The sequence below is a fragment of the Trachurus trachurus genome (assembly GCF_905171665.1).
Source record: "Trachurus trachurus genome assembly, chromosome: 17".
NCBI classification, from domain to species: Eukaryota; Metazoa; Chordata; class Actinopteri; order Carangiformes; family Carangidae; genus Trachurus; species Trachurus trachurus.
Window position 1 is genome coordinate 9,590,752 of NC_139900.1, and position 20,975 is coordinate 9,611,726.

A 20,975-nucleotide genomic window follows, 5' to 3' on the forward strand; every position below is an offset into this window, starting at 1 on the left:
CGGATAGTGAAACTTAGCTTTTAAATGTTAAATCCGCTTGCCATAGTTTACTGATGTTAACTGGAATATTTAGTAAAAGTCTCGCCGCCGCCGTTTAGAGAAGCGAAACGCGCACCAACGTCGACTCACAGGAAGTTGTTTTAAAAGTGAAATTTTAGAGTGAAATTCTCTCCACATGAACCGAGACGGATGAGAGTCTGAGAGGGTTTTATAAAAACTAATGGTCCCAGAAGAAACTCCTCTTATGCTGAACAGATTTGTTGTTTTAACCATTTTAGAGGAGAAAATGGTGCAGATAAATCAATTATTATTATCATCATTATTTCATTATCAGAAAACAGTGGAAAAAAGCTCCTCAGATACCCAAAGACAAAGATTATATTCAATGTACTGTGAGAAAAATCACATCTTAGAAGCAGCAACCAGTGACTTTTTAGTTTGATTAATGATCTCAGATCCATCAGTTAGAATAATTTCCATTCATCGACTGGTGGACAGACATTTTTTCTGCACTTTTAAAGCACTGAAAGAAAGAAAAAATAGATCTGACTCGGGTCCTTGGACCTGCAGGTTTTTATGAGATGGAAAGTTTTATTGGATATAATGATTGTACACATCGCCGAATGAGTCAGCAGGAAAACAGACCAAACAAACAAACAGTGCTTTTGAGAGAGGGAAGATATGATATCGCTGTGGAAATGTGTGCAAGTGCATCATTGTTAGACGTACAGTATATGTGGCATATAATGACAGATTGCAGAACCAAACACCCAAGGGCACAAGGTAACTGCTCAGAAAAGGCATTTTTCATTTAATGGGAACAAATGGGGGTCGTTGCACTTCTCTGCAGCAACATACGACAACATGAACCCAGCACATCCTGATTACACCAGAGTTTCTCTGTGTTAGATAGCGCTTCCTCAATCCTCAGTGTCATGCCATGTCTCCCTAGTGTCAGTAGTGAGAGAGAGTGTGTATGTGTGTGTGTGTGTGTGTGTGTGTGTGTGTGTGTGTGTGTGTGTGTGTGTGTGTGTGTGTGTGTGTGTGTGTGTGTGTGTGTGTGTGTGTGTGTGTGTGTGTGTGTGCAGTATGGGGTGTGGGAGGGAGGGGTTTTTACTTGTAATTTGTTTTTCTGTTTCTATTTTTCTGTGTGTAAAGCACTTTGTGTTGCATTCCCATGTATGAAAGGTGCTCTATAAATAAAGATTGATTTGATTTGATTTGATTTGATTTGTCATCGCTTATATGTTTTGTATTTTGCTGTTTTTTTTTTTTGTTTTTTTACCTGTCTCTGGTTATGATGCAGACGCCTCCCTGTTGACTGTTTCTCCTTCCTCCTCCCCCCCTCCTTCTTCTCATCTCTCCTCGCCTCAGGGCGCCCAGACGTGGTGGAGCCCGTTCCAGACGATCCCACATACAATGTGAGCAGCGAGCTCACGCTGGAGGTGAGCCGCAGAGACGACAACGCCCTCATCACCTGCGCCGTCGACCATCCCTCTCTCGCCCCGGGGGACAAGAGGAGCGAGCAGGCTCTGCGGGTCTTGTGTGAGTCAAATGGGAAATGCAGAGGAGGGGATGCTGGGAGGGAGGGAGGGAGGAGATAGAGGAGGACAGGTGGAGAAGAGAGAGGGAAATATAAAATAAAACCTCAAACGGCCGTGGTTTTTATTTCCGCCGTGCTCTTTTCTTTTACTGAGCAGTATAGTCACATCTCCCCTCTGTGCAGTTTGACCTCTGCACCAGTAATTTCACATTAGCTCGCTGTAATAATGACCACACAGGAACTTCACCTTCCCCCCGCTGCTGCCAGAGTCCAGTCACTGTGGATAAGAGGAGCGAGTTATCATCTTAAAATGAAACTATAAATGGAGCTACGTCGGACCGGACTGGACTGTACCGGTGCTGCCACCCTGTGGGCGAGCCGCCGGTACTACGCCGCCGTGGGGGGAAGAAAAAAAGAAGTGCTGTCGTTGTGTAAGGCGGTTATGTCATTGTAGGAGGCAGAGAGACGGTGACGCCTACAGGAGGCAGATGGGAGGAGATGGAGATGGAGATGGAGGGGATGAATGGGACTGTGATGATGTGTGTGTGTGTGTGTGTGTGTGTGTGTGCAGCACGTCTGTACATTTATGAGTCCTGTGTTATGTAACTATGTAACTACACTCTGTTTTATCTGTGTGTGTGTGTGTGTGTGTACAGACTCACCTGTAGTGGAGATCCGGCCTCAGAACACTTTGCCCAGAGAGGGGGAGAAGTTTTCTCTGGAGTGTGACGGCACGGGCAACCCAACGTAAGACACACATAAACACGCAGAAACATACACACACCACCTGTTTGCATGTGAATACAAACCTCGAGTAACATCTGATTTGTTTCTTATACAATGAAACTTTGAACCGAACATCTGTCACACACAACTAACCAGTGATATTATTAGATGTCGGTCGTGTTTCTACATTTCCAGACAGTTTACAAAAGACCTGAGTGTTTTTTTGTTGTTGTCTGTGCCAGCCAATGAAAAGTGAAACAGCATCATTCAGATTTATCTTCAGATTTCACAGGGATCTCACGTATAGGCCGACGTGATCGTGCAAGGTTCACATTGTGTGCGTGGTGTGTTGGCGTAGAGATCGATGATGATGTTCTCCAGTGACGCTTCACCGTTTGCTGTGAATGGACGAACACGTGAGCGGCTAAAGGTCTAGTTAAAGGGATAGTTCAACATTTTGGCAAATTGGCCCATTGCCATAATCCCTATAATCATAGCAGTAGGTTTGTTACCTTTAATTGTCGTTGCAAGCTATTTTTAGAACGGCGGAGCAGAGCCGTGAGCTGCTCAGAGCTACGCTACGGAGGCTAAAGGAATTTATTGCTTTCCCTCATCAAACTCATCAAATACACAATCCAACAACTCCAAAACGCTCTGGTGGACAAGTTGTGACCTACACATTCACCACGCTATGAGATAATAACACAACGTTACCAGACAGAGTTGTTTTAGAGGGAAATACAGAGACTGCTTGCTGAAAAACTGTCCCCGATGGTAGTGGTTTTGCATGAATTTCCCTAGCGTGGTGAATGTGCAGGTCACAACTTGTCCACCAGAGCGTTGTGGAGTTGTTGGATTGTGTATTTGATGACTTTGATGAGGGAAACCAAGAAATCCCATTAGCCTCCGTAGTGTAGCTCTGAGCAGCTCACGGCTCTGCTCCGCCATTCTAAAAATTGCTTGCACCGACAAATAAAGGTAACAAACCTACTGCTAAGACTATAGGGATTATGGCAATGGGCCAATTTGCCAAGATGTTGAACTATCCCTTTAAATTCAGACTAACTCTGTGGTTTAGGATTAAAAAGAAACAAGAGGTCGCAGCAGGATGAGACCAGCGCTGACAGTTGGTGGTGGGAGATTTCACTTTGTGAGATGCTGCAGCATCAGGCTTCGTCCGCCTCTGCTTGTCTGCAGGCTGCTGATGAAAACATGATCAGTTGTGAGTGTTTGGAGTCGTGCAGGGTTTGACTGATGCGGCGGGGAGGACACTCCGGGACGGTTACTTCAGGGTTGATGTGCTTAGTCTTCTTATGTGCTCGCGCTCAATTTCTGACATCTTGTCATGCAAGGAGTCACTTGTTCAAACATAAAACACACACACACACGTTTAGTAGAAACACCTGCTTCGACAAGCTCCCTCTGATGCACTGTGTACACTATTTTTCTGATGCACACGCACAAACAAACTGCAACCGGCGTCTTAAATCCTGCCCACACAAATACACTCTTTCCCCCTGGCCTTTCTGCATTATAGATGAACCTCCAGCCAACCAGCTCTATTGATCTGCTCTCCTCCCCTCCTGTCCTCCTCCTCCCTCCTCCCATCCCTCCATCATCGGATATCTCTCCACCGCTGTGTCAGTCACAGCTCGTTCGCTCCTCTCCGTCTTGTCACGACACCTCCCTGCTCTGCTCATCATCCTCCTCCTCTCACTGTCCTTCCCTATAACTCTCCTCTATCTCTCCTCACACCTTTTCCTTTTAAATTCCCCGTCCCTCCTCCTTGTCTTCTCTCCTCCCGCCCCTGCCGTCCCGTCGCCTCCTCCCCCTCTCCTATTTCTCTTCCCCCCTCCTGTCAGCTCATCGCAGGAGAGGCGAGGAATAAGACCAGCCAGTTAAGTTTGATTGGCGGGTGGAACAGATAGAGGGGTGGGGGAGAGGGAGGCGACTGTCATCGCAACGTACGTGCTTTAACAGGCAGCGGGGGAGTCGATAAAGTATAGACAGGAGGAACACCAGGCATGAACAGAGCGCCACGGCCGGGGGTTCGAGTCCCACTGGGACCTGCTACACCAGAAACTGTTTGTTTGTGCTGCAATTTAGACACAGTGGATGAAAGCATCCTTTAAAAGGATAGTTCAACATTTTGGCAAATTGGCCCATTGCCATAATCCCTATAGTCATAGCAGTAGGTTTGTTACCTTTAATTGTCGGTGCAAGCTATTTCTAGAACGGCGGAGCAGAGCCGCGAGCTGCTCAGAGCTACGCTACGGAGGCTCATGGGATTTCTTGGTTTCCCTCATCAAACTCATCAAATACACAATCCAACAACTCCACAACACTCTGGTGGACAAGTTGTGAGCTGCACATTCACCACGCTATGAGATAACAACACAACGTTACCAGACAGAGTTGTTGTAGAGGGAAATTCATGCAAAACCGCTGATGTGCGTTACCATCGGGGGCAGTTTTTCAGCAAGCAGACTCTATATTTCCCTCTAAACAACTCTGTCTCATAACGCTCCGTTATTATCTCATAGCGTGGTGAATGTGCAGGTCACAACTTGTCCACCAGAGCGTTTTGGAGTTGTTGGATTGTGTATTTGATGAGTTTGGTGAGGGAAACCAAGAAATCCCATGAGCCTCCGTAGCGTAGCTCTGAGCAGCTCTGCTCCGCCGTTCTAAAAACAGCTTGCACCGACAATTAAAGGTAAAGAACCTACTGCTAAAACAATAGGGATTATGGCAATGGGCCAATTTGCCAAAATGTTTAACTATCCCTTTAAATGATGCTCCGTATGTTCCATATATGAAATAGTCTGTGGTAATAAATGGTTTCATGCAGCCTTGACAGTGCAGGAGTTCAGCCCCCCCCCCCCCAAGTCCTAAAAATGTACTTAACCCACAGTACATGGAGATAAAAGCGTCTGCTGAGTGGCAGAGGCTGCGTGTTACAAAAAAAAAAAAAAGAAAGAAAGAAAGGAAGAAGAAGCTACAGAAGAGGAGAAGAGAGGAGCTGTCATTGCAAAATGAAAAAAGAACGACAGGAGAAGCAGAGGTGGAGAGAAGGAAAACAAAGCAACAGGAGAGAGGGGGAGGAAGGGGGAGAGAGGAGAGGAGTGGAGGGAAGGTGTGTGGGCGGAGGGGAAAGATTTGGTGACAGTGACTAAGAGAGGAGGAGGAGAGCGAACAAGAGAGAGCCAACAGGGCGAGAGAGGAGAGGAGGTGGAGGTGGAGAGATGCTCGGCTCTGTGCACCGCCGCTTTGTGGATGAGCTAGTGTCCAATCAAATCAGATACAGGTTGTATGCCCCCCACCTCCCTCCATCTCCCCTGCAGCTGTCAGTCAAAACCCAATCGCCGCAACGACACCTTTCCTCCGCCACACACACACACACACACACCCAACCACTCGACTCCCTCTCCTCCTCCTCCTCCTCCTCCACCTCCTCCAATCAAAGTCAATGAGCGTCACACTCCGTCCCGTGGTGCTCGCTCCTCTCTCCTCCTCGTGGTCACATCCTGTCAGGTTCAAAACAATAACTTACCATATCGAATTCTCTCTCCTGTCTCCTCGGCGCCTGCATGGCAGCGAAGAGCCGCTTTAATAGCGGCGGGAGGAATTCGTGCTCTACATTCTATTACATTTCCCATCTATTCAATCAGCACGGCCGGGGAGCGCTCGCAATTGCATCACATTTCTGCTCTTGAAGTCATTTAACCACTTAAACTCCCCAAGACTGTTCACTTAACAACAGCTTCACCAGAAAGGCCTCGTCCTTTACGTAACTTAACTTTGACTGAATGAGTTCAGGCTTCCTCACGTGAGCAAGGTCACGGCCACGGTTAGAAAAACAAGGTCACTCACGACGTAACGGGATTACAATAATCTGTGATTTAACTAAAAAGGTGAGGCAGTTCATGCTCTATATACCTGTCACAGCCGGAGCTGGTGGGGGGAGGGGGAGGGAGGGATAGGGGGACCCAGGTGGAAGTTATTCAGGTAAAAGATTTATCACAAACAAAAAGGAACAAGAGTGGAGAGTCAACAAACCAGAGGTTGGAGCTGGGGGATCTCATGGGAACAGCCTGAGGGGCCGGAGGGGGGGACAGGGGGGCGAGGGGATGGCAGCGGGCCGAGGGGGCGGGGGGGCAGGGGGTAGGGGGGCAGCTGGAGATCTCAGGTCCGTGGCAAATGCAGAGACTGCTTGATGAAAAACTGTCCCTGAAGGCAACGTGCATCAGCGGTTTTGCATGAATTTCCCTCTAAAACAACTCTGTGTGGTAACGTTGTGTTATTATCTCATAGCGTGGTGAATGTGCAGGTCACAACTTGTCCACCAGAGCGTTGTGGAGTTGTTGGATTGTGTATTTGATGAGTTTGATGAGGGAAACCAAGAAATCCCATGAGCCTCCGTAGCGTAGCTCTGAGCAGCTCGCGGCTCTGCTCCGCCGTTCTAAAAATAGCTTGCACCGAAAATTAAAGGTAAGGAACCTACTGCTAAGACTATAGGGATTATGGTAATGGGCCAATTTGCCAAAATGTTGAACTATCCCTTTAAGAGACAGGCTCCTTTATGACCTACACCTCCTATTGTGGGCTCTGACCCTTAGATATGGCGAAGCAACAGCCACATAGGTCCTGTAGGGACGAGGGCTGTTCAAGGTCGACAGGACGCTGGTCGACCCCGGGGCAGCAGCAGGAACAGAACAGACAGGACGGTTCAGCCGGCTTTGGAAGCGGCGTGGAGGCGCTCACGGGCCTGGAGAGGGTTACGCTGCTGGAGGTTTGCAGCTGGGAGGGCTGGATGACGGCGGGTGCGGACTGCAGGGCTAGAAGACTGAGAAGCAGCTGCCAGAAACTAAACCCAAGGCTTCACAGTGTTAGTGTGTGTTAGTTAGGCAGCCAGGTGGCTCGCAGGTACAACTGGTGCAAGCAGGATAATGTAATGAGGTGGCAGAGAGTCAAAACAAAACAAAACAGGGGCAGCAACAGACAAAGAACTCCAGTAGGCAGAGGTAAAAAGAAAAAGAAAGAAATAAAGAACAAAGAAGAAGAGGTAAACTAAACATGAGGAACCAGATCATGGAGCTCACTGTAACTTAGCACAACGATGACGACTGGAAATGTGGTAAAAACATTTGGCTGTTAATTCACTGCAGACTCATTTACTAATGAGACACAGGTGGCAAAGAAAAACAGACAGGAAATTAAAATAACAACAAATGCATAAGGTGGAATTTCAAAATAAAGCAGGAAACGCCACCACACCACACTACGCTACACTACTGTTACTATGGTTAATCTTATTTGCTGTGAGTCGTATCTACACACACTGACCTGCTGCTGTAAATACTCAACCAGTGCTCCAAATAAATCCACATTAATCCACAGCTCTAGATAGTCCCCAACTAATGCACTCACTACTCCTGACTGGAGTTGGCTTTGCCGGCACCCAGCTGGGTAATCGTTATCAGATTCACCTTATGAACCAGTTACGGTGGTGAACATGCTGGTAATACTTACTCATGTAGCAGCAACAGAGCAGCGTTAGCACTGATTTTAAATCGTGTTTGTTTCCGCCTTGGCAGATTTAAGTGCAGTATTTACTCTCCTTTTAGCTCCACTTTGGTCTCCACCGACTCCAGGGGGAAATATCTGTGTTTTAAACAGTTCAGTGCTTCACTTTCCTCACTGTTGTTTGGTGCAGGGTAAGGAGGAGACACAGAAATGGATTCAGAAATGGTTAAAGAGAGCCAGAGGAGTTTGCTTTTGGTTATAAAAGAGTCTCATATTAATGTGGATGAATCTACGTTACTCACACTTGTTAATGGGTCCATTTTCGATAAATATATCGTTTTTTTTGATATTATTATTTAGGGGTCGACTCGCCCAGCATTTCCTAGTTTCGGTTTCCCGGACGCTGCTCGGTGGGTCATGGGAATAAACGCCGCCTGATCGCTAGTTGGCATCGTTTATGGTCGGAACTACGACGGTATCTGATCGACTTCGAACCTCCGACTTTCGTTCTTCTTTCTTTCTTTCGCTCTCTTTCGCTTTCACCGGTCCAAGAATTTTCACCGTGCGCGCGGAGGCTCATGGGAAATGTAGTGTGAAAACACCTCGTAGTCCCTTTAAGATGTGGAGGCAGAAACGGTGGAAAAAACCCGCTGATTATTTACTCCATTGTTTTGTTTTTTATATACAAATATTGATTAGAGCTGCTAAAAATATGTAGAAACCGAAGCTCGAGTGTCTCAGACTGGGTGGAGAAACCAGGAGATGATGAGAGTTGGACTAATGCACTTGTTGGCCATCTTCGGGGATTTGGTGAAATGAAAAAAACCCCCCCGAATATAATATAAAACAACACCAGATTTATGGGTGTGCCTACGAAGTGTTGGGACGAATTATGGATACTGGCATTATTTAACACGTTTTATATTAATAATTTAACACAAGCCGCTAAAAGCTCTTGTGTGTTTTTTTTTTTTACTGTGATGATGATTACAGCTGTGAGAAGGAGATATACTATGCAGCACCAAAGTAACGGCAATAAAGAACGTCTTCAAGCGTATCATCGCTTTTGTGCAGCATTTTTTTTATTTTTTAATTGATACATGTGTGCTAATTGAAAAGCCTCCACCTACGCAGAGCTCACCGCCGAGAATATAAAGTGCAAAACCACACCTGATGGATGCATGATGGGTTATCACCACCAGCGCCGTCCGACCAATCAGCTGCCTGCCACTTAAAACTAACAGCTGTATAACAAGAGATTGACTTCTGGGCATTATGTTTAATAACAGCACACGAGTTACAGCCTGTAAATGTGTAGTTAATTGTTCACATAATTGCATATTAACCAGCATTTGGAGGCGGTGGCATATAACGCAACAGCTGATTCTGTTTTTTTTTGTTTTTTTTAAATATTTTACAGCAGGTAACAGACGTGTAGACAAACAACAGTGTTGGAGAGACACAGATTGATTTAAATAGATTCCTTGTGGAGGAGCGTTCATGTGTTATTCAGCCGGGTGCAGCTGAGCCGAACACTGCAGCTCTTTCTAGGCATTGTCAGGGTTTATGCTCCTGAAATGACACGCATTCAAAACTTTGGAGCTTCACAGTGAGTCCACAGTCTCCCCAGTGTTTGCTCAGCAGCAGGTGTCAAGGGAGCAGACGATTAGCTTTCACTCAGTTTGAGAGGGGATTGCGGTTTTTTTCTCTCTCTCAGCAGCAATAGCAACGGGGTTGTTGTGGGTTTTCGTTTTTTTCTTCTCCTCCTTCTTCGTTTCGACCTCTTGGAGTCTTCCAGCTGGATTTTTACAAATTATTTGAGTTTGAGTTTGGTTAAAGCCAGGGTTGCAAAGGGGCGGAAAATTTCCAGTAAATTTCCGGTAAATTTCCAGAAACTTTCCATGGGAAGTTAAACTGGGGAATTTTGGAAATATTCCAAATTGGAAACTTTCCATGGGAATTATGGAAATTTATGGGAATTTATGGGAATTAACTGGAAATTGGGGGTAATTTAAACAAACTGTATCATATCCAAACATAAATGTAAATATTTTGTTTTGTCATAAGCAGACATCCATGTAAAAAAACAAAAAAAAAACAATTAAAAAACATGACATTTCAACAGATTTATCTGTGAGTAGAACTTTATCAAGTTTTAATTCTGGTATGAACAATCAATTATTTTACTGAACAACAAAAACATGAATGGTGAGTAAAATATTACTTACTATATTGGATTAAATCTGGTTGTTTTAGCCAAGGTTATGCTACAATATATATCCCCAACTATATTTAAGTTCTCTGTTAAGGGCCAGCCTTCAATTTTGTACATTTCGTATTTTTTCCCGTTTATTCCCATAGATTACCGTTACGTAATTCCCATGGAAAGTTTTCAACTATGAAAATTCCTGGAATTTTGCAACCCTAGTTAAAGCTGATCTCAGACCAGCCGGCACCCAGCTAAGCAATGGCATGGCTGTGATTCCACCTTGTGATTTCAGCTGTGATTTCACCTTAAGTTGTCGATGAAGTTGTTTTTTCCTTCTTCCCATTTCTAAGAACGATTAATCAGTCCAACACACTCAGGTCTGTCCCCAATTCAGACTGCCCCCCACCACCACCACACACCCCTCCCTCCCTCCCTCCCTCCCACCCCCGTCATTGTAATTACTGTACAGTGCTTAAGGACTCGCACATTTACATAATTGATTCTTTTATCAAGGCACGTCTCGCTATCTCTCTCATACACAATCTGTTATGCAGAATGGATTTTTTAACACGGGCTGATTTGAAATGCTGATCTTCATTCTGTTGTTTTCTTCTCCTTCTTCTCCTTCCATCTCTTTTTAAGAGCTCTTTTCTTCTTCCTCAAGCAGACACCCTCCGTCCTCCTCCTTCCATCATTTTTCCTCCTCGATGCGACAACTCTCACCCCTCCCTGTTTGTTCTCACTTTGCTCTCCTACTCCTGCCTTTATCTCCTCTTTCTTTCTTTCTTTCTTTCTTTCTTTCTCTTTCTCTCTGTCTGCATTCCTCCCAGCCTTCTCACTCCTTCATCCATTTCTTCCTTCACTTCCTCCCTCCCCCTCTCTCTCTCTCCCGCTCTTTCTCCTGCAGCACTTGTCACAGCTCCCTTCTCCTCTCATTACTTCACCTCTTTTTTTTTTTCTTTTTACTTTTAGTCGCTCCTTTGCAAAAATGTGCACAACATGTACAGTTCAGTTCAGGACTCTCATTCTTCCTTTCTCTCTTTCTCTTTCTCTCTCTCTCTGTCATGTCTCAGGCCCACCACCTTCATGTGGGAGAAGAAAGATGGAGAGCTCCCCCCGCTGGCCAAAGCCGACGGTGCGTTCCTGCGCTTCGAGATGCTCAACAAATCAGATAATGGCGTCTACCTCTGCCAGGCCGACAACGGCATCGGAAACAGCCAGGGGGAGTACACACTGCTGGTGCAAGGTAACGAGGACACAACAGTGAAAAGAGGGGAGGAGAAAAAAAAGAGAGGGGTGGAGAAGAGAGGGATGAATGTAGAGATGTAGAGAGAAAAGTGCACTGGCTGGGATGTCTTCTCTTACGTTTCTTCATCACGTTTTATTTTATTTCATTTTATTTTATTTCTTCTGTCGGTTGTTGTGGTTTTTTTTGCTTGTACTTCTTTCCATCTTTTTTCTCTTCTGATTTTCTTTCGTTTCTTTTCCTCCTGTTTTTGTTTGTTGTTTTGTTCTTCTTCTTCTTTTTTTTCCCTCAACCCCTCTCATCCAAACCACCATCACCACCATCACCAACCAACCAACCAATCAACCGCCAACGCCACCGCTTCACCACCACATCCAACCGCTTTCGCTCGTTCTTGTTGCGCTTCTGTCCCTCTCGCTTCTCATGTGTCGTTTTCGATCCGTGGCCATTTTTCTTTTTTTTTCTCCTTTTTTTTTTTGCGCTTTGCTTCCTCGTCCTCTTCCTCTTCCTCCTCCCAAAGATCCCATGGACCCAGATGCTGAGTACACCACCACCTCCTCCTCCTCCTCCTCCTCTGACCTCTCAACCTCCACCTCCTCCTCCTCCTCTTCTACCCCTGAGTTCTTCTCCACTTCCTCCTCCTCCTCCTCTTCCTCTTCCTCCCCTCCCGACCTCACCTCCTCCGGCGATGACATGTCGACCACCACCATCTCTGACTCCTCCATCTCCACCACCGTCCTCTCCAACGCTCTCTTCCCCGATCTGCCCTTCTCCTCTCCGGCGACTCCCCCTCCCTCCTCCGCAAGCTTCGCTCCCTCCTCCTCCTCCTCCGACCCCTCCCTCACCTCCTCCTCCACCTCCTCCTCCTCCTCCCTCACTCCCTCAGTTTCCGTGCGGCTGAATGGAGTTTACACTTTCACAGGTAACAATCATCCGAGTCACACACTTGGACACACACTTGCAAACAGCAGAGTTGTGAGATGTTTAGTAATGGAGTGAAAAAAAAAAAGAAAAAAAAAAGACGACAAACACCATTTACGTTACTCCGCTTGTTATTTCTGTCCCTCAGTAAACACAAACTGTGTGCTTGCATTGTGGAGCCGTGCATGCAAACACACACACACACAGACACACACATTCATGCACACACACACAAAGAAAGAGAGAGAGAGAGAGAGGTTGGCAAGACAAAAGCACACAACATTACGATAGAAAAAAATGCATTTGTGTGTCCATATCACATCTGTTTGATCTTTTTTTTCTTGTTTCCATCTTTTCCTCCTGTTGATAATCCCTAACCCCCAAAACCCACCGACATACACTCCTCCATCCATCATCCATCCATCCATCCATCCATCCATCTAAACATCCAACAATCCATCTTTTCATCCACTTGAGAAGAAGCTGCAGACAACGTTGCAGGTATAACTTTTTCCACCAGTCGTCTGTAGTTCTGACTCTGTCGTTCTAACTTTTCGTCCGTCTGTAGTTTTGTCTGTTTTTTGTCCGTCTGTCACTCTGGGGGTAAAAAAAAAAAAAAAAAAAAAAACCTAGCTAGCTACCGTGGGGACCCTTTGAACTTCAGAGCAGAGGGATGAATATTTCATTCTCCTGCCCACGTAGCAGCTACTTTGTTGTTGCCGTACACGCACACACACACAGCCACAGACACACTCTTCCACAGATGGACCACGTATAGCGACACCCTGGTATTCACAGCACACACTCATGTCTATCTATCCAAGACACACACACACACAGAGACACTAGCTAGCACGACCCCTTAAGTGGTACAAGTCATTTACACAGTGTTCCACTTCCTCTATGTGTTTCTCTATGTGTGTGTGTATGTGTGTGTTTTTCCACTTCCTCTATGTGTTTCTCTATGTGTGTGTATGTGTGTGTATTTTTCTCTGTGTGTGTGTGTGTGTTAGCACTCTGGAGGGAGGGGTCAGGCTTCGAGGTGTTCTTGGGTCTTGTCTGCTTTCCTTTGATGCTGACAGCAGGATTTATGGGCTCGTTCTCAGTCTCGCCTCGTCAGCATGCCCCTCTCACCTCCACGCTGGCCAGCCACAGTGTGTGTGCGCGGGCGTGTGTGTCTCTCTCTGTGTGTGTGTGTGTGTGTGTGTGTGTGTGTGTCTCTCCTCCCTCTCCATCTCCTCCTCTCCCCTGTTCTTTCTGCTGGCTGGCTGGCTGGCCTCTGGTTGGCTGCTGTCGTGCCCCTTCACTCCTCTAACTGGCTGAGATGTGACTCTTTTTTTTCCCTCCAAAATTGACCGTTTACCACGACTGTTGGTGTCCCAGCTGGTTGTGTATATATATATATGTGTGTGTGTGTGTGTTTGTGTGTGTGTGTGTGTGTCCCTTCCTGCCCTTCTCAGTTACAGTTTTGTCTACATTGCTGCAGCTTGTCAGTGTCTCTATCTCCTTGTGCTCTGATTGGGTGTGTACTGTATGAAAGCAGCTATTTGTCGAATCCTCGCCCTCGTCTTCGTTGGTTTGATCCCTCAAACGTTCACTGAGTGCAGAGGCAGTCCCCCCCCCCCCCCCCCCCCCCCACCACCACCACCACCACCTCTCCCTTTTTTCCTCCTATTTTACTCCTTTTAAAAATCATTCACGCTTTTCAGTGTGTGAAGTGCTGCTTTTGAGTTGTGCCTATCTGAGTGACTTTCAAATTGACACCCGGCGTTTGATCCGTTCTGAAAAGTCAGGCGAAATAAATGATGTATCAAATTATTTCTGCGCAGATTGCTTTCTCCCCCCAAGGGGCAAGTAACCGGAGAGTCTGAGATGAGGCAAAACTGGGAGGAGGGAGGGGGAAGAGGGGGGGGGGGGGGTATAAAATCTCAGCTGTTGGGTGAAAAACCTGAATCTTAAAAACGTGTGAAGAGAGAAAGAGAGAGGTGGAGTTTCCAACTTGATCAGCGTGGATCGTCAACTTGATCCACAAGTTAGTGAAAGTAAAAGACTCATGGAGATCATGTTTGACCTGTATAAATCATATTGATTATACATGTCAATATGCTACATGGGCCATATATTCAAAGATTATATATTATAGAAGAGTTTTCTCTTTTTCTCTCAATTATTATAAAAACAAAAGTTGTCAGTTTGTCACATTAGTCGTGTTCATGTTGTGTTGTTGTTGTTGTTGTTGTGTCTATATGTTGTGTTGTATCATCCCAGTCTTTCACTTGCTTCGCCATGTAAGAAATATAATAATATACGTTTTAAGAGAACATTAAGGCCTAGTTAATTAGTTTTAGGGGTAACACTTTATAATAAGTACACACTATTAAGCATTAATTAAGCATTAATAAATGCTGAATTCTTCATTTATAAAGCATGAATACTCATAACTAACCCTAACCCTATTGTAAAACATTTTTAACTCTTCAATCAAGAAACATGCCTGGACGACGTACTGCATGGGTATCAGTTGTCCGTCTCTTTGTCTCTTAATCTCTACCTCTGGTGCTCTTCAGTGTGAGGATCCAAATACTAGATGGTAGTGGGAACTGAGAGTGATTTTAAAAAGCCTTTATTGCAGCGTGGCCAAACAAATTGTGAACTCGACTTCTCCCCTTTTCTTTGATCCAGGTGGGATCCAGCTCCCTTGACCAATAGGTGTCTTCCTTCAGCTTCCTGAATGAGAAACCCCAAACCCAGTGTTTGAAATGTTTTCTATTGTTGTTTGCGTGTATGTTTTGTGTTGTTCTTCTTTCATGTCTGTTGAGATGTGGATGTACAGTATACTGTATTCTACAGATTAACATCACATGTGTTTCTACTATAAGGCCCACCCAGACATGTGACCTTTCCCTACATATATGATTGATTGATTATTTTGATTTAAGTGTCATGCACATTTTTTGTGCCCAGCCCACATGGGCTTACAAGACACTCAGCATTTAAATACTATTTAGAATAGCTTTGGCGTGTCGTTTTGGAGGAGAGAAAAAGAGAATTACAAAAAAAAAAAAACAGAACAAAGCAAAAAACAAACAAACAGAGCACAACAGATCAGAAATAAACAAACAGGCTTCCAGAATACAGAACAGCAAGCAGCAGACCATTTTATGTGGATTATAATCCTTAGTGTCAAGCTCCATCAATTAATCTTGCGAAAGCATAAATCTCCTCTTTATATATAGGAGGTTACATATGGGCAGCCATTTTATATCAGCCCTGATGAACGTGTTGTTTGGCCATGCTGCAATAAAGGCTTTTTAAAATCACATTTTTAACTGTGTTTATAAACTACATACTAATGAGTATTCATGTGTTATAAATGATGAATTCAGTATGTAATGCTTAAAGGGATAGTTCAACATTTTGGCAAATTGGCCCATTGCCATAATCGCTATAGTCATAGCAGTAGGTTTGTTACCTTTACTTGTCGGTGCAAGCTATTTTTAGAACGGCGGAGCAGAGCCGTGAGCTGCTCAGAGCTACGCTACGGAGGCTCATTATGGGATTTCTTGGTATCAAACTCATCAAATACACAATCCAACAACTCCAAAACGCTCTGGTGGACAAGTTGTGACCTGCACATTCACCACACTATGAGATAATACTAACACAACGTTACAAGACAGAGTTGTTTTAGAGGTAAATTCATGCAAAACCGCTGATGCGCGTTGCCTTCAGGGACAGTTTTTCAGCAAGCAGACTCTGTATTTACCTCGAAAACGGCTCTGTTTCGTAACGTTCCATTATTATCTCATAGCGTGGTGAATGTGCAGGTCACAACTTGTCCACGAAAGCGTTTTGGAGTTTTGGGATTTTGTATTTGATGAGTTTGATGAGGGAAACCAAGAAATTCCTTTAGCCTCCGTAGCGTAGCTCTGAGCAGCTCACGGCTCTGCTCCGCCGTTCTAAAAATAGCTTACACCGACAATTAAAGGTAACAAACCTACTGCTATGACTATAGGGATTATGGCAATGGGCCAATTTGCCAAAATGTTGAACTATCCCTTTAAAAGTGTGTACTTATTATAAAGTGTATTTCTTATTCAATAAATAAACTTTATATCTTCACTGTTTCATTTTTAGTTTTGAATGTGTTTAGGGCCGTTTTTTTAGTTTCTTAAATAACTATATTACATTGAAACTTTCATGAGTCTAATCCAATTAGATGTTTGCATCAAGCTGACAAGCTAAACTCAGTCATGAATTTCAAACAAGTGTACCATAAGTACATGAAGCATACTTGCACAGTACGCTTTCTTAATAATTGGATCCACCGTTAAGTTAATCTGCTGGTTTCACACAACCATGTCCTGGTTAAAACCAGCAGAGGACTTTACATTTATATTTATATTACATCAGATTATTACACAAAGTGAATCCATGAGGCTTTGTTAAGGCTCCTGGAGGTCCGGGGGGCCCCGGTGCAGACGGTGCAGCCGCCTGCATCCTCCAGGTTGGTAATCCAGCCTCAGATTCCTTCAGCCTGAGCATTTTTCACTTTCTTAATCCACAGAGGAGCAAAAAAAAAAAAAAAAAAATCCTTCAGTCAAAGTGAAAAATGGAAATCACCACAGCTGAGGGGTTAAGGATTTCACCCGACATCAACATGTGTCCCCACGAGGGTCTTAGCAGTTGAGTGGGACTTTGGTTTGGTAAAGTGCACAATCCTATGGGTTTTAGAAGGAGGGGACACGCTGGCCTCTTTTCTTTCGCCTGGCTTTTTCAATCTCTTATTTTATTTTATATTTCATGTACTCGTCTTTGTCTTCAGAAGGTTTGCCTCTGTGCCTGAGTATTATATATTGACAAGTCTCCTCTGCTCCCCTGTTCTTCTCCTTTCTTGACTTTTCTTTCTGCCTTCTCTCTGTCACTCTCCCCATTATTCTCTCTCTCTCTCCCCTTTTCTCTGTTTCTGCTCTCTTTCATCATCTGTCTCCTGTTTCCACCAATATTCCTCTGCCACCCCCTCCACCCTCTCTGCTTTCAATCTCTGTCTCTTTCTCCCCTCTCGTCCCTTATTTCTTACCGTCTCATTTGCTGTTTCGTCTCCTCCTTTCTCATCCTCTCCCTCTCACCTTCTCCTTCTCCTTCTCCTCTTCTCCTCTTTGCACCTGCTGCCGTTTCCACTCCCGTCCACTCAAGACCCCACGGCCATGTTGACCTCCTCGGGGGTGGACCACGCTGTGATCGGAGGGGTGGTGGCCGTTATCGTCTTCATCCTGCTCTGCCTCCTCATCGTCCTCGGCAGATACCTCATCAGACACAAAGGTCAGCTGCTCGCGGACACACCCATACCCACACACCCACACCCACACACACACATACAGACGAATGAACGCGCTCATACATGCATGCATGAGCGTACACGGAGATACACTTCCATAAATATGGATACATGAGTAGCGAGACGGGATCTCGCACGTACAAACATGCATATGCATACAAATGCAGGGATCCACCAAAATGCAAATGCACTCATACCTAAATATAAATTCTCAGCGTAAGCCTCAATTATTTTACTCCTCTAAAGCAGAATAAGAAAATGAAAGAATGTCAATAGGTGAATGTTTATTCATTGCCTTTTAATGCATCTTGGTTCACAAGACTTCCTGTGAGATTAGATTTCCTGACGTCGGCATCTTCTCACTTCTATGGCCAAATATGGGATTGTAAAGTGATTTGGTAGAAACTTCATAGCTCTGCTCCCTCCCTCCCTCCCTCCCTCCCTCCCTCCCTCTCTACATATAGACAGCTACATTCACTTAACAGAAGTTCCATCCTCCTGGAATATAAACAAACAAGAACAAAAAAAAAGGAAATTCAGACGGCTCGGCTCCAGCGGGGGGGACATGTGGGAATTTAAATGGTAATATACACATGTTTTGGCACCCAGATGGGACAGTTGATGCATACATGCCCACCGCCATCGCACCACAGTGAGCCAGATTCAATCCCCGGCCCCGGCGCCTCCAGCTGGCCCAGAATATTGAACACGGTTTCCCGGTGTCGTCGTTGTGTGTTGCTGCACCAGCAGCGACTCCCTCTGGTTGGATGAGGCACCGGAGCAGAAGCAGGGGTGGGGTGGGGGTGGGGGGGGGTGGGGGGGGGGGGGGGGGTGTGAAGCTGCTCACTGTGTGGTGACATACAAGAGGAGGGAGCAGGTTTAAAGAGCTGCAGTGCAGAGACACGTAGTCATTTCTTATCGTCATATGGGAATAAATACATAGATCTCACTAATGAAGCACAAAAGCGGCTGATTCAGACGCTGATAGCTGCATGTACATGATATCAAATGGCCTGGTGTTTGCTTTTGACAGAATAATCAGATTTTTTTTTCTCTGCTGCTTTCAATGACATCCCATGGTCCTCATCAGAAAAATAGATGGTTTCCCAGGGGAAAGATCGTAAACACATTCACTGACTGTCCAAAGGCGTCTCCATCACTTGATGACAAATGACGACGTGTCAGTGAGAGTTACGGAAAAGGCCTCAGAGTGGATTTTAATTCAAGATTATTCTGTCAAAGTATTTGCATGCATAAAAAAATATACTGTCAGTTACAAAGTAGGTCTGGATCTTAAAGAAAGAGAAAGTGCTCACTGGCTTAAAGGAGCTTTTTTTTTTTTTTTGCTATTGTTATCAACATCTGTTTAAATATCAGACTTATAATAATAATAATGATCATATTAACATACAGTAATTTGTGTGGCACCTTCAATACACTAAGTGCAGCTCAAAGTGCTTTACATTTGAAGCAGCAGAACAAGTGCAAACAGAAACAGTGGGAGGAAAGACATTTAACAGCATATATTAAAATACATTAAAATACATTAAGATTTAAGTGAATTAAAACATTCAGTGTTGAGTCCTTCATCAAACTTAATTCCTTTGCTCCAGTAGATGAAAAAAAACATTGGCACTACAGTACTTTTCCACCACTGACTTTGTGTTAGCAACCGTGTAGCTCATCTGCTATTAACCCCAGACTGTCCCCGACACTTGTAGCCTCTGATCTGCTGTAATAAGTACACACTGTTAAGCGTTAAAGGGATAGTTCAAAATTTTTGGCAAATTGGCCCTTTGCCATAATCCCTATAGTCATAGCATAGGTTTGTTACCTTTAATTGTCAGTGCAAGCTATTTTTAGAACGGCGGAGCTCATCAAATACACAATTCAACAACTCCACAACGCTCTGGTGGACAAGTTGTGACCTGCACATTCACCACGCTATGAGATAATAACACAACGTTACCAGACAGAGTTGTTTTAGAGGGAAACTCATGCAAAACCGCTGATGTGCGTTCCCGTCAAGAGCAGTTTTTCCAGCAGGCGTTATTATCTCATAGCGTGGTGAATGTGCAGGTCACAACTTGTCCATGAGAGCATTTTGGAGTTGTTGGATTGTGTATTTGATGAGTTTGATACCAAGAAATCCCATGAGCCTCCGTAGCGTAGCTCTGAGCAGCTCGCGGCTCTGCTCCGCCGTTCTAAAAATAGCTTGCACCGACAATTAAAGGTAACAAACCTACTGCTATGACTATAGGGATTATGGCAATGGGCCAATTCGCCAAAATGTTGAACTATCCCTTTGAGCATTAAATACTGAATTCATCATTTATAACACATGAATACTCATTAGTATGTAGTTTATAAACACAGTTAAAAATGTTTTACTCATCATTGATAAGCACTTACTGTATTTATAAACTACATACTAATGAGTATCCATGCGTTATGAATGAAGAATTCAGTATTTATTAGCTAATACTTAACTAACTTATTATAAAGTGTTTCCGATCTGCTTATTATAACTTATTATAACTGCAAGTCTGGTGAAAAGAACAACGGCTGAAGCTCTTTTCAGGCGTCACCACCTGCTCCAGACAAACTAATGAGTAGTTGTAACATTAAAAACATGAGATTTAGGTTAAAATGTGTCTCTGTTCCCCTCAGTGTGACCAGAGCTTCCTACAGTACAAACACCTTTTTATCAGCTGCTCTCCTAGTGTGCCCCCCCCCCCCCCCCCCCCCCCCCCCCCCCCCCCCCCCCCCCCCCCCCCCAACCTGAGGGAAACTTCACCACATAATAATCCAAACACATAAAAAAGCAGAAAGTTCCTGGAAACACCTGAGGTGATAGTTTAGATGATAAGGGAACATCTCTCCAGTCAGCTGTTGATAACAGCCTCCGTCCTGCTGGCCTTCTGTCATTTTACAGTTCCACTGTTTGACTTTTACTGCCTCAGCAATCTCATTCCTCCTCCTCCATCTCCGACTCTCTCTCTCTCTCTCTTTCTATCTTATCTATCTCTCTCTCTGCCTCCCTTGGTCTCTCTCTCTTCTCTCTCTTTTCATCCACAGGAACGTATCTGACCCACGAAGCCAAGGGCTCGGACGATGCCCCCGACGCCGACACAGCCATCATCAACGCAGAGGGAGGCCACTCCGGAGCAGAGGACAAGAAGGAGTACTTCATCTAGATAGAGCATGGAGAAGGAGGAGGAAGAGGAGGAAAAGTTGGAGGACGTGGAGGAGAGGAGAGGAGAGGAGAGGGGAGGAGTGAAGGAATAAAAACTCCATTTTGTTTTCACAACGCTTCAGTTCTTCACTCGGTTGGAGGGATGATGGACGGGGAAAGGGAGGGAAAGGACTGTGGACAGGATAAAGTGATTCAACTGGTACTACCCTCTTTGCATTGATACAGGGAAGTGAGATTTTGCACTGACATACGAAAGAACTGTAGTTACACACT

At 44.8% G+C, this 20,975-nt stretch overlaps 1 protein-coding gene across 1 annotated transcript in view; it reads left to right on the plus strand.

Annotated features, from left to right (window-relative positions):
* Nucleotides 1-20,703, plus strand: part of cadm3 (cell adhesion molecule 3) — a gene marked incomplete at its 3' end in the record, with an annotated part of 109,566 nt that extends 88,863 nt beyond the window's left edge. Inside the window, exons 5-9 of the mRNA XM_083990963.1 lie at nucleotides 1,375-1,545; nucleotides 2,200-2,290; nucleotides 11,075-11,247; nucleotides 17,365-17,490; nucleotides 20,585-20,703. Coding sequence (XP_083847089.1) covers nucleotides 1,375-1,545; nucleotides 2,200-2,290; nucleotides 11,075-11,247; nucleotides 17,365-17,490; nucleotides 20,585-20,703 — 680 coding nt within the window. The remainder of the gene's footprint in view (nucleotides 1-1,374; nucleotides 1,546-2,199; nucleotides 2,291-11,074; nucleotides 11,248-17,364; nucleotides 17,491-20,584) is intronic.
* Nucleotides 20,704-20,975: the final 272 nt, after the last annotated feature.